The sequence below is a fragment of the Phodopus roborovskii genome, unplaced genomic scaffold (assembly GCF_943737965.1).
Source record: "Phodopus roborovskii unplaced genomic scaffold, PHOROB, whole genome shotgun sequence".
NCBI lineage: Eukaryota > Metazoa > Chordata > Mammalia > Rodentia > Cricetidae > Phodopus > Phodopus roborovskii.
Window position 1 is genome coordinate 58,373,494 of NW_026126480.1, and position 17,221 is coordinate 58,390,714.

Below are 17,221 nucleotides of genomic sequence, written 5' to 3' on the forward strand. Positions count from 1 at the left end.
TACCCTGGACATAGCCTATGACATCCAACCCAGCTATGGGCAGCCACTGTACACCCACTGTGGGTGGGAGGCTGGGTGTTGTGGGCTATTTGTACACTCTGTGAAAATGTATTGCTGTGATTGGTGTAATGAAAGCTGAATGGCCAATGAATGAATAGCTAGGCAGGAGGTATAGGTGGGACTTCCCGGCAGAGAGAGAACTCTAGGAAGAAGGTGAAGTCACCAGCCAGATGCAGAGAAAGCAGCATGGGCAATATGGAGAGATGTGGTAACAAGCCACGTGACAGAATGTAAATTAAAATACATGGGTTAGTTTAAGTTATAAGAGCTAGTGGCACAAGCCTAAGCTAAGATTGAGCTTTCATAATTAATAATTCATTTCTGTGTTATTTGTGAGCTGGTGGCCCAAAAGAAAGTCTAACTACATTGGGGTAGGATGGTTCACCCAAGAGCTACCCTGGAGGCTGGCAAGGAGGGCATCTGGTCCTACCCTGACTCAGCAGAGGAGGCTCTGGCCAGCTGAGTCAGACTCTGAGGTATCTGGGACTGGGCAGAAAGTGTAGGGGAAGGGACCACCACCTGTTCCTAGGTGGACTGTTTTAACAATAGCACTGTTTGTCCTTTCCCCAGGAGAAGGAATGGTGGTCACTTCTGAAGATCTGGCTGAGAACCCCTTCACCTCTTAATTTTCTCATTTGTGTGTTACCTTGAGTCACAACTTCATAGGATGGTGGTTCCATTGAAAGACCTTCAAGTTCCACAGGTGTGTCAGGAACAAGAGGGATGTCATCCTGCAAGTGAGAAATTATTGTTCCCATTGGCTCAGTCCATGTGTGATCAGCTATTTGTAAAATGTGTCTTGGCAGAGTCACTTTTGAAGTCACAAGGTCCATATGGGGCTTGAGGGAACGGCCAGAGGCTTACGTGTGACTGTCTCTCCAACACTGATCAAGAAAGATCTACAGGGGCTAGTTGGTGGGAGCTGAGTTCTATTTTGCCTCTAGTGGACTGTGGGCAAGCAGCCTGGGCTGGGTCTAGCTTTAGGAGGTGGTGTGATTTCTCTAAGTCTCAGTTTACTTATCTGTATAGTGGGGAGAACATGCCTTCCTGAAAGGATGATGAGAAGATGAAGGAAAGCTGTTTAGATGTGTCACTATGGCTCGTTAACTATAGTAATTATATGGAGATTCATGCCGTGTTCCACAGAGGTCCTGATACCTTGTAAGTGCCCAGTTTGTGAGCCCTGCCTGCTATCTGTTCATTCTGAGCTCGCTGCTGCCCAAGGTTCCCATGTCTTGAGGAAGGTCTCACCTCTGTGTGCAGGCGCTCTGTCTTACAGGCTGTGATGGCTGTGGGCCCTGTCAGGAAGATCTCCAGGAAGGTACAGCAGAGCAGGGCCAGCTCCAGTCTCTGGATATAGACCTGCAGAGAGTGGCAGGAAGATAGGACAGGGCTTTGGTACCAGCCTGTCATCTGGAGTTGCCAGGCAGATGGACAGCAGAGGCAGCAGGGCTCTGGCTCCCCCTGGAGGGTAAGGAGGGACTCTGAGGGGTTGGGGCTGTTTCCATCCTGCATCGTGCCTAGTGCCTGGCGCATAGGGAGGGCGGCTGGGTGAGTGTTTCCCAAAGTGTGGGGACCAGAGAGTTTATCAAGACCCTGGGAGAACTGGAAGTGTCCCTAAGGGTGATCTGGACAATTCCATTCATCTGGTGGGGTTGTCTAGGTCCAGAGAGAAATATAGTGGGGTGGGGGAAGGGTGAGCTGACACTCACTAGGGAAGCAAGTGTGTGCCTTTTCTGTGTGTCGCCATGGAGCTCCCTCAAGAAGCTCCTTAGAGTGGCAGGACTTCCTCCTGTTGTAGAGGCAGCCACGGTGTAGTGAAAGCATGACTCACTGTTGAAAGATTTAAGCTTTCACCGTACCTTGGATTTGCTGTGTGTATGTGGCTTCTGACCACTAATTTATCCTTTCTGAACCTCAGTGTTCACCGCCATAAAATGGGGGCAGTGAAGTGGATTGAGCCTGTTCTACAAGGCTGTTGGGAGGAGGTAGGTGCCTTAGCTGTGGAATCAGCAGTTCTAGGGTGTGGTCCTGCAGTCAGTGTACAGCTCAGCACCTAGCAGGACATTGCCCTCTCTGGGCCTCAGTTTTTCCATGTGAAAAACATGGACACGGTGACTCAAAGCACAGTCTGTTTTCCTGTCAGCCATGAGTTTCTACCGTGCCTCTAGAGGGATCTGTACAGATGGGCAGTGCCTGGTTCCAGGACAGGCTTTCTGAGATGTGATTGTTTCTGCTCAGCCAAGCTCAAGGCTGTTTCCCCCTTTGAATCAGAGGACTCACGAGGGGAGGGGAACTCACTGTGTTGTTGGGGTATGGTCTCCAGATCGGCCATAGAAAAGGGCTCTCCAGAAAGAGGTCCTTGGACATGACAAAGAGGCCGGCCAGTGTACAGAAGAAGCTGATGACATTTACTGTCACACACAGAACCTTCTGCAAGCAGAGTTGAAATGTTAGAGCTTAGCGATCCAGCACAATGCCCTCCTTCCAGGCACTTGGTCTGTGACACCCTCCTCCCACACCAGGAGATTGCCTGTCTTTGAGCTCAAGGCTGCTAACTTGCATATCAGGCTCTGGGCTCCTGATTGCTGGGAAGGCTCCCCCCCCCACCCACTTATCCTCTACAAAACACACTAGAAGGACTCAAGGGCTTCTGGGATGCTGCCAGGTACATTAGGCTCATAATAAAGAAGGATGCATCATGACACATTCCCCAACAACCATCTTACATCAGATATGCCAACTGTTGGAGTCTAACATCCAAAAGAGCCTGTAGGTGTCCTGCCCCTTCATAGCCTAGGGTCTTTCCTCCTCTCCACCCACCCACCCACCCATCCATCCATCCATCCATCCATCCATCCATCCATCCATCCATCTATCCACCCACCCACCCACCCATCCATCCATCCATCCATCCACCCACCCACCCACCCATCCATCCTGCTGGGCTCCTGAAACAGGCCACCATCCTGCCATACAGGTCTCTGCCAGGTATCTCCTGCCTTTGCTGGGTCACCAACCCCTAAGAAGCTGGATGATATGGTAGGACTCATACTCTGGAACAAACCCTTGGGCTGCTGTGAGGAGACAGTGTGGGATGACTCTCCCAGATCAGAGTTGAGGGGGAATAGAAGGGAGCTAAGAGAGGGTGTGGGCTGGAGAAGGTGTGAAGCTGAGGGACTGTCTAGAAGCAGCACCAGGACTCAGGGAAGGGATGCAGAGCCAGGTGGTCCTCAACTGCTGGCTTCAGGGCTGGATGGCCATGTAATGGGTGAAGTCAAAACTTGCTAGATTTGCCCTTGCTCCAGCAAATAAGGCCCATCCATGCCCATGTAAGCAGCACTAACTAAACACAGTGGTTTTAAAGACAAACCCCAAACAGCAAAAAACAAAGGAAAGACAGGAAAGGGGGAGGGGACCTTGAAGGGAGGGAGAAAAGGTTTTGAAGGAGGGAGAAGTCATAGGAGAGGACACAATGCTGGGGAAGATAGAATCAAAGTATGTAATACAGATTCATGAAATTGTGAAAGAATAAATTAAAAAGAAACTTGATAGATTTGGAAGGAAGCTGTGATGGTTAGTCTTCATTGTTAACTTGAGTAGATTTGGAATCACTGAGACAGACTTTTGGGTGTGTCTCTGAGGGTATTCTGGAGAATTTTTTTTAATGATCTATTTATTATGACAGAAGAGGGCACCAGATCTTATTACAGATTGTTGTGAGCCACCATGTGGTTGCTGGGTTGAACTCAAGACCTCTGGAAGAGCAGCAGGTGCTCTTAACCTCTGAGCCTTCTCTCTAGCCCCTATTCTGGAGAGTTTTAACTGATGAGGGGAGATAGCTCTAATGATGGGTAGCGCCATCCCACAGGTGTGGGAGGGGTGCCCAGACTGAATAATAAAAGGGAGTCGGATGTGCACCAGAATTCTTCTCTGTTTTCTGATCCACTCAGATATGAGCAAGCAGCCTCCTGCTTCCCCCGCCAAATCCAAGTCTTCCTCACCACAGTGGACTGTACCCTCTTCAACCAAAGTCACTTTCTAACAGGTGTCTCATCACACAGAGAGGAAAGCAACTAATTGAGGAGTGGAGGTCTATTCTAGATGGAGGGATAGGTGCCTGGAGCCGTTCCTGAGAGGCCAGGAGCTCTGGCTGGGCTTCCCTTCTTCCCTGCCCGTTGTTCTAGTCCGTAGCCTGCATCTGGAGCCTCTCAGATGCCCTGAAGACATGCTCTTGCTCCCAGCCAATCGTCCTGCTTGTCCCTGTACACAGATGCCTTTGGCCTTCCCCTTAGCTTTGAGAGAAATGTCAACTCACCAGGGAGGTCTTGGGAAATGTCACTGTTGCCATGGCCGAGATTCCTGAGATGAGAAACTGCAGACCAGGTGTGAAGGTCAAAGGAGAGAGTTGAGGTGCTTCAGAACCTGCAAAGCCCATGTTGTCCCCCCCCCCACTTTACTCTCTGAGAAATCAAACCCCTGTTGGCTGGTGGGGCAGAGAACACCACTTTGTGGACAGAGCTTTGCCCCTCAACATACTCACCCATGGAGGACACAGACTTCCAGAGCTCATGCAGATCCACAGCTGGGGTCACAGTAACCACCCCTCCCTCCCTCACCTTTCTTCTGCACTTGGTGGGACATTGCTCCTGGCTCTCAGGTCTAGGGTGTTTTGGATCTGTCTTTCATATGTACACTGAATCCTTGCTATGTGCCCATCCTGGGGAGCACAGGGTGATGGGCACTTTGTGTGTAGAAAGCCCTGTCACTATGGGAGTGCCAAGCTGTGACGGTGGTGATGGAGGACTCAGGGGAAGCTGGAGATGGGGGGGGGGGTGAAAATATTTGCCCAAGAGGACGCTATGGAGCTGGGGCTAAGTGTGAAGCAGTTTTCAGAGCCAGGACACAAGTCCTGGAGTCCTGGAGGGGAATGGAGCTTCTGGGGAACAGTGTGTGTGTGTGTGTGTGTGTGTGTGTGTGTGTGTGTGTGTATGTGTCTTATTGTCTCTTATCCTGGCTGATGTCCTGAGGACAGAGTTGTGGATCACAACTGGGTCTGGCTGCACAAACAGCCTGATAGGGATGAGGGCACTAGGGTTGCTTTGGCTACAAAGGTAGCCTGGGTGCTCAGAAGCCTTGTGAACCTATCCTAAACTGGCTCTTGTCTCTGTCCAACACACATGCCTCAATTAAAAGAGGGTCCACAGGGCTCACCAGTGACAGGTGCTCCCAGGAAGGAGCTATGTCTAGTATGACTGAGGGAATGGAGCAAGGATGGAGACAGGATGGGCTCATGCCTCTGGTGCCAGTGCCTCCCAGGAGCCCCGTGTACCTCTGTATCCACTGATTTGGGCTCCTACTTACAGAGACAGCTCCCCAGACTGGATACCAGCACTTCAACACCACCAAGTGAAGATTCTTAACTGTGGAGACCAGGTAACCGCCGAAGGCCAGGTGTGCAAAAGCAATAACGATGTGAAAGACCTGGGTGGGAAGCCGGAAGTAACTAAAGTGAGGGGGCAGATGGCCAGACCCACATGGTCCTCAGGGCCTCGACCGACTGGTGGTGGTGAGTTCCTTTCCCCACCTCTCTGGGTGTCCTGGTCATCGAGGAGAGACCCCCTCTCCAGGGTCTGCTATAGTGACAGGTAAAGATGTCAAAACCCCAGTTGGGGCATCCATCCTGTCCTGGCTCTGGAGGGCTGGCATCCTGGGTCCTGTTCACATCCCACAAAGCACCAGCCTCCCCTTGCATTTGTTTTGATTGTAGCATGAGTGTAAATGGAAGCTGGAGGCGCCCCCCTCAACCTCCTCCCTGGGAGCCAACTCCCTACTCACTCCCAGCTTCTGCAGAAGGTTACTTCTCTCCTGGGGCTTCTCAAGGTACCCATCTGGAGCCAGATGCTGGGGCTGGGCCTCCTTTAGTGCAGATTGGGCAGGTCCTAGGTCCTGCCATTGAGAGACTTTCTTATTGCCACTGTTGGAAATCACCATGGGGGCTTGTGAAGCCATTGACTCTGGCAGGGTACCCTGGCTGTGGACCAAGGAGAAGGCCTTGTTAGAGTTCAGCTTGTGTCTGAGGATTGAATGCAACTCTCACTGTCACCTCTGCCCTCTGGACAGTAGAGGCCTTGTCCAGTAGCTTTTTACCTTGGTTTATTTCCTGATGGTAAAGTAAGGCACACACAGAAAAAGGCCCATGGCAAAGCCCAGTGGGGACTCACATAGTGAAGCCCATTGGCTTTGATTTAAACTGAAGTAATCTAGAACCTGGGAATGGGGCATAGCTGCTATTCTCAGCCTCTCTGGGTTTGCAGGGAAAGGAAGATCAGATGAACTTCACGCCCACTATAAGACAACGTTGTGTCATATTTTGATCACATTCTGACAGTAAAGTTTGCTTTGAATCAGAGGGCGGAGCTAACTACTAGCTGATCAAAATTAATCATAGAGGTTTTGGAAGACTGGGGACAGATAGAGAGACAGGAAGTAGTAGGGTGGGGCTTAGAGAGGGTCTTTGCCCGTTTGGATGGAAGAACAAAAGAGATAGGAGGCCATACCTCCTAATAGTGCTTTTCTGCCACTTCTCTGATCATTCAGGTTCTCACCCTGATAACTGACTCCCTAGTGTTTATTGATAAAGAATTATTAGAATAACACTTCAAGAGAGAGCTTGCACTGGCTATGCTTCAGGCTGGCAGGAGCTAGGGGTCAGAGGCCCCGCTCATGTGAGCATTTTGTGAACCATGGTCCTGTGGTAATGCCCATGTCTTTTGGGTTTGGGGAAATGGGGAGAGAAGAGACAGTGTGGTGGTTGATAGGTGTGGCCCCCATACACCATGTGTTTGACTGCTTGGCCCATAGGAACTGGCACTATTAGGAGGTGTGGCCTTGTTGGAGGACATGGGGGGTGGGGTGGGCTGTATGCTCAAGCTATGCCCAGTGTGGCTCAGTCTCCTGCTGCTGCCTGAGAATCCAGATGTGGAATTCTTGACGTCTTCTCCAGCACCATGTCTGCCTGCACGCTGCCATGCCTCCTGCCATGATGATAATGAACTAAACCTCTGAAGCTGTAAGCCAGCCCAATTAAATATTTCCTTTATAAGAGTTGCTGGGCCATGGTGTTTCTTGATGGCAGTAGAAACTCAAACTAAAACAGAAAGAGACTTCTGTCCAGGGTGTACTCTGAGTCCACATAGAGCCAGCGAATCAGTATTGAATCCTGTCCACAACAGCAACATTCATGTACCCTTTCTCTGTTCTAAGCACCGATAAAAGCATTTTATATGCATCATCTGAAGGTGTCCGCGTCCCAGTCCTGTGAGGGAAATGCTGTTCCTGCTCCAATTTTGTAGATGAGGCTCAGAGAAGTTGCACAGCTAATAAATGGGATTGGAAGCATAGTAGGCTGGCCCAGAGCCCATGGACTTAAAGCTTTCTATAGTGGCCATCTGTCTGCTGTGTCCTGAGATGACAAGTGACTGACGTTTATGTGAGTTCTGCAAATCTGACCAATAGTCCTCAGTTTGCTGCTTTTGTGATGAGAGCTTTGCCCCCTACTGAGCCATCTAGCTCCTCTGTTGGATTCTTTATCATGGAAAAAAGGGGATGAAGTCTGATTTGTGAATTCAGAGGATCCTTTTTGAATTCATAAAAATATCTGTGCTTCCATGGAGATGTAGGGATTCCCACAGAGTGGGAAGGAGACTTGGGAGGTTGGTGAGGACAGGAAGGGTCTAGGATGCCAGAACCATTTGTGGGGTTTTACAGGCCGACCTCCCTTGAGTTCCAGGAAATCAGCACCATTACATAGAAGAGGAAACCAAGGTTCAGAGAGGTCCAGTGTCTTGGCCATAGTCACATGGTAGGAAGTGCCTGGGATTAAAGCTACTTGTGGCCTGAAACCATCACCCCATGTTCATGGCCTGGGCTGCTAGCAGGAGCCCTTGGTTGATATCTCCATTATCCCGAAGGGACAACCCCTGGTTTAGTTGGAATGTCTGCAGTCTGTCAATTGTGTAGCTTTCTCAAGACCATTCTGACGTAGCTATGATTTCAGATACAGCTTCTTAGAAGAGGTGGGATGAACTGGGGTGTCCAGCGGTGATGACTGTGGTGGTTTGAAAGAAAATGACCCCCCACAGGGAGCGGCACTATTGGGGGTGTGGCTTTGTTGGAGTAGGTGTGGCCTTGTTGGAGGAAGTGTGCCATTGTTGGGGTGGGGTTGAGGTTTCCTTTGCTCAAACTATGCTGAGTGTGACACACAATTGCTTCTGCTGGCTGAAGATCAAGATCTCAGCCTCTTCTCCAGAACCACGTCTTCCTGCACGCTGCCATGTCCCACCATGATGGTAATGGACGAAACCTCTGAAAGTGTAAGCCAGCCCAATTAAATGTTTTATAAGAGCTGTCATGACGTATCTTCACAGCAAAGGAACCCTAACTAAGATAGGGACTATCTGGGCGCTGGGGATGGGGAGGTTTATCGACCTGGGCACTTGCTTATGGGAACTGTAGCAGTGGAAATGGTACAAATAGACTCAAGAGGACAGAGTATCCTTTCCCAAATCACATCCCATGGGGCACTGGTTGTAATGGATTTGCCTTAAAGGGGTTCACGGTTAAGTAAGTTTAGTAAACCTAACACATCACCTTCTTACCTTTTCAAGGCTCTGAGGACTCCTGCAGGGATGCTCCCTGTTTTGATACTAAGGACATTTTCTACATTTAATTTGCTTAGGATCTTCTTCCTTGGAGTCCAGCCATGCTCTGCAGTTGATATTCTGCGGACCCGTTTTGGGTTAAATGACAAACTTCCAAACCTCTGATTCTAGGTCTTTGGGTATCTGTTCCGTCCTGTTGATGTTCTCATGGGTTTATCATAGTGGGACTGGGGGCTGGGGGTAGGGATCTGAACTCAAGCATTATTTCCAACTTGAAATTGGAATGGAGAGGCACTAAGAGGAACTTTAAACACTCTTGAGGGGGAGGGCCAGATGTGGCAGACCTTAGACAACAGAGGGGAAGGGTTGTGGGTTATAAAGTCCCTTGCCACTTTCTAAGGTGAAGAGTATGATGGCAGCAGGCTGTTGCCCATGGTGACTCCGTCCTGCTGTGTCTTTCCCCAGTTTTCACTTCCAGGCTCAAGAATTCACTCTCATTTCAGAATCACCTCCTTAAGATAAGGACCTCACCATTAAGAGGTCGTCATCACTGCTCTATAAAACACGGGCTGCTGACTAAGCCATGCCCTCAAGATAAGAGCCACCATCACTGTTCTGAAAAACATAGGCTTCTGACTTCCACATGTAGCTCCCAATCTGACCCTCTTGTGAGGCCTCCCACTTCCCTAGACCTGAACTTGATACCTTAGCCTGTCCCCTCTCCCAGGTGTCTTAGTCACTGTTCTATTACTGTGAAGAGACACCATGACACAAGCAACTCATAAATGAAACCATTAATTGGAGCCCCGCTTATAGTTTCAGAGGTTAGTTCTTCATCATCATGGCAGGGACACTGGAGAAGTAGCTGAGAGCTTTACAACCATCAGGTGAGAGGGGGGGGGGAGAGGGCCTGTCATGGGCTTTGGAAACTTCAAAGCCTACCCTTCTAATCCTTTTAAATAATGCCACTCCTTGGTGACTAAGCTTTCAAATATATGAGCCTATGAAGGAAAATTTTTATTCAAACCACTGCATTCCAGTCCTTGGTCACCATAGGCCTATAGCCATATCATATCATATCATATCATATCATATCATATCATATCATATCATAAAATGCATTTAGTCTAACTTAAAACGTCCTTACAGTCTTACAGTTTCAACACTGTTTAAAAGTCCGAAGTTCAAAGTCTGAGACTCATGGCAATCTCTAAACTGTAATTCCCCTATAGAACCAAAATCAAGATGCAGTTCACATACGTCTAACATAGAATGGCACAGAGTATACATTGCCGTTTCAGAAGGGAGGAAGGGGAGCATAGTAAGGGAATAATGGGCCAAAACAAGGCTGAAAAGTAGCAGGCACACTCCAAAGTCCACATCTTTATGCCTGATGTTAAAACACCTTGAGATACTTTCAGCTTTGTTGACTGCAACACACATCTCTCTCTTCTGTTGGTTCCACACCCAGTCTGCAACTTTCCTTGGCCGGTATCCCATGTCTCCTGCATCTCCATCCTGAGGTCTCCAAGGCAATCAAGTCTTTTATATTCATAGCTTTACTCAATGGTCTGTCTGGGCATCCATGCAGGGACACCCCTGATACATACTTGGCCACATTAGAGGCTTCTCTGAGCCATGGAGGAAGATTCCACAACCCCTTTCTGTATCCTTGATTCTAAAGCCAGAATCACTTGGCCAAAACTCTCAAGTTCTGCTGCTTGGTGGGAATGGAACGTGGCCATCTTGTTCAGTTACGTTTGTATCAGCTTTACATTGTTGTTGGTCTCTTTTATGGCTTAAGCTTTTCTCTAATTCCTTCTCACAAGTTGGAAGCTTAGCTTGGTGGGGTCTTGTTTACTCCTTCCCTATATTTTATTTGGCATCAGGATTTACTTTAAACTTTTTTTAAATCTCCTTGAGCACTTCGCTCCCATATTATTTATCCTAATGTTCCTTTTATTCCCACACTGTACATTTTGTCCAGTTTACTCTTTTCCATTATAGACCCACATAAGAGTGATTGCTAATAACCACAGGACACAGCCAACACTGGGCTATCTTGGAATCATCTCTGCCAACACCTTTAATCCAAAACTCTTCAGTTTAGCTCCAGGCAGATTTTTAGGATGAGGGCAGATGTGATATTTGCTAAAATATCACAAGAACGGTGTCTAGGCCACTTATTACTATATTCTTCCCCCAGGAAACTTCTTGAATCAGCTCTCATAACCTACATTGCTCTCAGAACCTCTGTCTTCCATGCTTCTCTTACTATGGCCTATGGAACCCCACTTAAAGTATTCAACCATTTTTCTAGTTCAAAACACCAAAGTCTATATTTCTTCAAGAGTGTAGTTAGGCCTATCACAGCAATATTCCAGTCCCGGCACCAGCTTTTATCTTAGTCACTGTTCTATTGCTGTGAAGAGGCATCATAACAAAGGCAACTCTTAGCAAAAGCATCGAATAGGTGGCTTGCTTTTAGTTTCAGAGTTTAGTTCATTATTGCCATGGTGGGGAGCATGACAGCAGAGGGCAAGCATTGCACTGTAGAAGTAGCTGAGAGTTTTACACCCTGATCCTCGTGCAGAGAGAGAGAGAGAGAGAGAGAGAGAGAGAGAGAGAGAGAGAGAGAGAGAGAGAGAGAGAGAATCTGGCATGGGCTTTTGAAACCACAGCCCCCCCCCCATCCTCCAACAAGGCCACAACTCCTAATCCTTCCATCCTTCCAATCCTTTTAAATAGTGACGCTCCCTGGTGACCAAGCATTCAAATATATGAGCCTATCAGGGCCATTCTTATTCAAATCACCACATTAGGCTGCTAGGCTCCCCAATAGTGCCTCTCTCCTCCCACCCAAACCCTCCCCTCACAGGTTTCTCTAGGAGTTCATCTTTTAAAGCTGGTGTTGGCTACAAGCCTCTAGAATGCCTGTGCCCTGTTGCCCTGTCCATCTTGCCTCCAGGACTGGGGCAGAACTGCCTTGGGCATGAAGTTGGACTGGCAGGATGAGGGGAATTTTCTTTACTTGTACCCTTTCCCAGTTGAGGACCACAGACCTATCTGTCTGGTATCTCAGGGACCCCTAGGGTCTTGGTGATTTATACTACCTTGGGCTTTCTGGACCCTGCAAATATCCCTCTTTTTTCCTTAGGCTCTGGGAGGCAGAGACAACCGGGAGGACCCTTCAGTCCCTCAGTGGGCCAGAACATGGACTTCTAAGCTGGCAAGCCTGGCTCAACCCTGGCTCCATTCCTGCATCTCAGTGTCTAAGTCTGTTTCCATGGGCACACGGGAATGCCAGTGCCTGCCTCAAGGGTGGGCTGTGAGGATTAAGTGGTGCCAGGTGCAGAGGCTGGCATTTAGCAATGAAAGCCAGTGATACCTCCAACTTGCCCTATGGCTAGAATCTCATCTGACCTTTGACTGGTTCTCTGTTAAGACAGACTCCATTCTAATCACCAGGAGTAGGAAGTTCATTGCCTCCATCTGATCTGTGCTCAGAGCAGGGAGAGGAGTCAGCTAAGGGCTCCTGCTGGTTGGGAAGGTTGTGGAGAGGGGAGAGTATCTGGTCTGTGGAGAAAGTGAACTAGGAGCCCACACTGCTCACAGGACTCATCTGTAGAGCAGTGAGCTGGACACCAGGGAACATGTGTTGGTTGGGTAAGATCTGTCTGTGGGAGGTCTGGGTTGGGAGGCTGAGAAAACCCTGCTGTGAATGTGACCCTAATTAGATGGTGTAGAAGAAGCCAAGAGGACAGGGAGGGCAGTGAGTGTTTACACAGACATGTATTGTGATGGGAAAATTAATAACTAAAAGGCATAAAATTAGGGCTTATGGCAAGAAGGAAAAACTAGGGAGAACAAGAATTTCTGCCAGTAGATGACTCCCTGACTGCAGAGTACAGAGCCCACATGCTGTTCTTAGGATATAAAGAAGCCAGAGCCCACCACCAGCATCCTCCCTGCCCCATTATCTTAAAAACAAGGCCACTGAGCCTGCCGACCTTGTAAAGAAACCTTGTACTCTGTGAAATGTCTGTGAACTGAGACTAGTGGTCTTGAGCATCCCTTCCATTTCCCCTTTTAAAAGCCCTTCACAATTGTAAGCGGGCACCTTACTCTTTTGATAGAGTGAGGTCCCAGCTAGTTTGGTTCTTAGCAATAAAAACCTTTTGCTTTTGCAGTTGGGAGTCTCTTCCTTGGAGGTTGAGAAAACCCAGTAGGTATAACAGTATATGCATTTATATGTGTATGTAATGTGTGTGCATATATGTGCAAGTGTGTAGATGTGTGTATGGCATATCAGGCAGAGAAATGAACTTCGAGATATGGAGTTGCGTCCTGTGACAGAGAGGCTGCTGGCAGCCACACTAAGAAGATGCAGTTTTTAATTCTGTTAGTTCAGAAGGAGCCAGGGGCATGTGCAAAGCAACCTTTCTATGGGCCTGGGGGCTAGGTAGTTGGTGTAAAGCATGGCTCTGGGAAAGTGGGCTTCCACAAATCCCTTCCTCTCTCTGCTTTCCCAAACCTTTCTCTCTGTGTGCTCGAGGTCAGAATTAGAAGGGAAGAGGTGACAGTCCTCTCAGCTTTCAGGATCCCCAACTGGCAGCTGGCTGTGTGGCAGACTCCTCGTTGGAGAGAGTCTGATGGTAACCCTGTTTCCCAGGATTCCATAGCATGGAACATCTGTTCTCCAGCTGCTGTCACTGCTGCTTGATAAACAGTCACCCTGCTCCCTTCCTTGGGGGATGGGGTCACCTCCAGCTGGCAGCTATTGACTGAGTAGCACAAGAGGCTGGTCTCCTGCTAAGGTTGAAACCCACATGAGGCCCTGGCCACCCCCTCCCATTGGTTTCTGCTGTGGAAGGGGGGGAGTACTCACCTGGCCCAGGAACCTCTGCTGTGGGCTTCAGCCTTACCTTCCCATCTAGAGCTGCCTCAGCAGAGCCAGAGGAGGAAATCAGAACATCTTTACAGCTTTAGACTTTGGATCTTTTCCTTCGAGGGCCCGCCCCTTGCTAGAACCTCTAAACCCATGCTGCTTCCAAACCTGAGCAGATGAAAATCTGAGTCCTCTTCCTTACGTCTCCCTTTGAGACAGTTAATGTTGCAGTGTTGACAGTTCAGACAATTTATGGAGCAGAACTGATGGCATCTGTCATGTTGGTAGAGTCATGTTGGTTGGATGAGTGATTATTACAATGTTCATTTTTAAAATTTGTGTGCTTTTGATGTGTGTGATTGAAGTGTGTGTGTGTGTGTGTGTGTAGGTCAGAGGACAGCTTTGACTTTGTGAAATTTATTCTCTCTTTTCACCTTTACATGGGTGCCAAGGACTGAATTGATATTGCCAGGTTGTGTAGTGACTTTAGCTGCTGAGCCATCTTGCTGTCCCTGAGAGAATCTTTTTTAATGTTTTGAAAGTCCAAGTATTCACACAGTAGAGAGAGTAGCATTATGATCCCCTCCCCAGTCCCTCCCAAAGCTAGCTAGGGCCATCCTTAGTTCTTGGTTGACCTTGATCTCTGGTGGTAAGACTCAGCTATACCATCGTCTTTGTAAGCATGTTCGTGTTTATCTTAAAAAAGATATGGGTTTAAAAACTATGGTCATGTGACCACAAGTAACAGGACGCCCTGAGAGTGAAGTCCAGCTGCCACCAAGCTTGTAGCTGTGTGACTCAAAGAGGAGAACGTATCAAAGGCATGTCTGGATCTTGACCGGGAATGTGGTGAGACAGTGAATGCATGTGCTTCAAGCTGTCCAGGCTGTTGTGTGCAGAACTAGACAACTCCTGTGCTTTTTCTATTTATCTTTTCTGCAGCTTTTAAAAATGGAGGTAATAACACATATGAAAGTGCATGAAGCATTCCAATTGGATTAATTTGTGTATATATGTGTGTGGTTTATTTCTGTGTACATATCTCTCTGTCCATGTGTGTTCATGGGTACATGTGGTGTATGTGTGTATGTACAAGCATGCACACATGTATATGCTGAAGCCAGAGGTCAACGTTGGGCATCTTCTTGCAATTTTTCTCCATCTTACTTTTCTTTTTGTGTGTGTGTTCAAGAAAGTTGAGTTTTATTGATGATGCCCCAAATTGGAATTAACCTCACTATCCATCAACAGATAAATCAATTAAAGTGATAGAATAAAACAAAAAATGCTTGTAAAAGTGTTAAAAACAATAAAATGAAAACACAAGATGTTACAGGTGAATCTCTAACACATTTTTTCTGTGAAAGGGTTCAGACACAAAGAAACACATGTACTATATAACTCCACTTGTGTGATGTTTAAGATCAGGCAAAGCTAATAGTGTTTACTTTTTTCTTCTTTTTAAAATTCAATTTAGAAACAATCTTATTTTATATATCAGATGGGAGATGTCATTCTGTAAATATGTTCCTCATATTGGTTAATGAATAAAGCACTGTTGGCCATAGGAAAGCTAGATAGGTGGGACTAGAAGACAGGGAGGAAAGAGGAAGTAGTATGGAGGAGATTGAAGATGGAGGACGGAGAGAGCAGAATGCCGGCCCCTCTCTCTGGTAAGATGAGACCACATGGAAATACTTAAATTAATAGAAATGGGTTAATATGTAAGACAGAGCTAGCCAATAAGAAATGTTATTAACAGGCCAACAGCATTATATCTAATATAGCGTCACTAAGTGTTATTTGGGGCTGGTGTGACAGTGGGATTAGACCGACAGGAAAAAACTGCTCCTAACACATATCAATCCCAGTTCTTTTTCCCCCCTTCCTCCCATGCCCCCCCCCCACTGACCCCCATCCCACCCCCATCCACTCCACAGGGAGGCTGAGGCTTCCCATGGGGGAATCATCGAAGTCTGTCACATCATTTGGGGCAGGGCCTAGGCCCTCTCCTGTGTATCTAGGCTGGGAGAATAGCCCTCCATGGGGAATGGGTTCCCAAAGTCCATTTGTGCATTAGGGATAAATACTGGTTCCACTGTCAGAGGTCCCATTAGACTGCCCAGGTCTCCTAACTGACACCCACATTCAGAAGGCTTGGTTTGGTGCAATGCCGGTTCCCCAGTTTTACGACTGGGGACCATGTATTCTCACTTGGTCAGGTCGAAGAACCCCACTTTTAAAAATACTTCCTACCTGCTTTGGGTGGAACTGACTTCATAGGAATAAAGCCAACAGTCAGTTTCCATGCCCCACCCCCTTTGAGTATTAAGTACAGTCTTAATAATTGTGGAACTGACTGAATAAGAGCTAAGAGTCCCTGGGAAGCTAAAGTACCATCCTCTCTATCAGCGATCAGATTACTCAAGCTGTGGACAGTGGTGAGGGGATGTGATTAGGATTAGAAGGGCACCAGAGGGAGGCCACCATGAATGAATCCTAGTGGCTTCATCAGGAAGGAGATAAAGTGAGCATACACGCATGTTCTTGCTGTCTTTGTGCTCCTTTAGACTGCTGGAAGGCCACTGCCACATGCAATCTTTTGATCTCCAGAACCCAGAATTGTGAAGTAAATACATCCCTCTCTTTTATTTTTAATGTTACACATCCTTGGGTATTTGATAATAGATTGCTTCAGAACTCTCTGAGGTAGGTGTGCTATAGAAACTATTGGAGAGATGCTGACACTTGCTTTGCCATTGTTGGATTGACTTCCCTCTCATATTTTTATTCAAAATCTTTGCTCATTGTCCGGACACAGAAATGTCCATTCCCAGATGGTATTTGAGATCTCTTATTCATATCTCTTATTCATGCCATAAACTCGGTAGAGGCTAGCATAAATTCAGAATCCTCAATCTAGATATGAGGAAGGTGAAAGGGAATCATGGAATACTGGGAAAGAAACAAAACTACGTGGATCTAGGTAGGTCAGAAAAATGGGTATCCAAACTAGACTGGGTGATAGTCTGGGAAAATCTGCTAGAACTTTCATGTGCTTAGTTAGGGTCAGCATAATTGGTCCTGATTAATGCCTGAGTTTGGCGGGCAAGCACATAAGCTATGTGTGTTATGGAACTTCATTAGAGCTATCCTTTATACATATACTGATTGTTTGAGAAAAGTACTATAGGCTAAGTTCAAGCTTCCTAGGACTTCTTTGTTCTTTCAGTTGCTCATCTTTCTTTTTAAGACAGGATCTCTTCCTGAACCTGGATCTCAGATTCAGCTGGGTTGACTGGCCAAGCAAGCCCACCCAGAGTTCTTCCTGCCTTTGTGTCTCCAGTGCTGGGATTATGGACACATGTCATCTTCTTACATGCATGCTGAGCATCCAGACGCAGGTCCTTACCCACTGCCTTCACTTTAGTTAATTATCATATAGGCAATTACCCATGTAATCATCATCATCAAAATCAAGGCATGGAGATGTCCCTGGCTGCAAGAAGTTCCTCTTGCCTGCTCTTTGTGGGTTACTTACCCAAACCTCTGACTAAGCATGGACAGCTCAAAAAGCAAAAGCCACTACATTGAGACCAAGTCAAAATGT

At 47.4% G+C, this 17,221-nt stretch overlaps 1 protein-coding gene across 1 annotated transcript; it reads right to left on the reverse strand.

Annotated features, from left to right (window-relative positions):
• Positions 1 to 496: 496 nt before the first annotated feature.
• On the reverse strand, positions 497 to 6,072 carry Ms4a10 (membrane spanning 4-domains A10). Its single transcript, XM_051192156.1, has 7 exons — positions 5,899 to 6,072; positions 5,425 to 5,544; positions 4,379 to 4,435; positions 2,362 to 2,493; positions 1,312 to 1,422; positions 707 to 791; positions 497 to 546 (listed from the first exon to the last, which is right to left on the reverse strand). The coding sequence occupies exons 1-7, from the start codon at positions 6,070 to 6,072 to the stop codon at positions 497 to 499; spliced, it is 729 nt and encodes a 242-aa protein (XP_051048113.1).
• Between the last annotated feature and the right edge of the window lie 11,149 nt (positions 6,073 to 17,221).

What these genes read in the sequence shown, in the direction of transcription:
- Ms4a10 (XM_051192156.1), bottom strand. Translation starts at nt 6,072, where the DNA reads ATGGCTTCACAAGCCCCCATGGTGATTTCCAACAGTGGCAATAAGAAA. An exon ending in GACCATACCCCAACAACACA is followed by an intron (nt 1,423 to 2,361) that starts GTGAGTTCCCCT and finishes CACTCTCTGCAG; the next exon opens with GTCTATATCCAGAGACTGGA. An exon ending in CAGAGCGCCTGCACACAGAG is followed by an intron (nt 792 to 1,311) that starts GTGAGACCTTCC and finishes TCTCACTTGCAG; the next exon opens with GATGACATCCCTCTTGTTCC.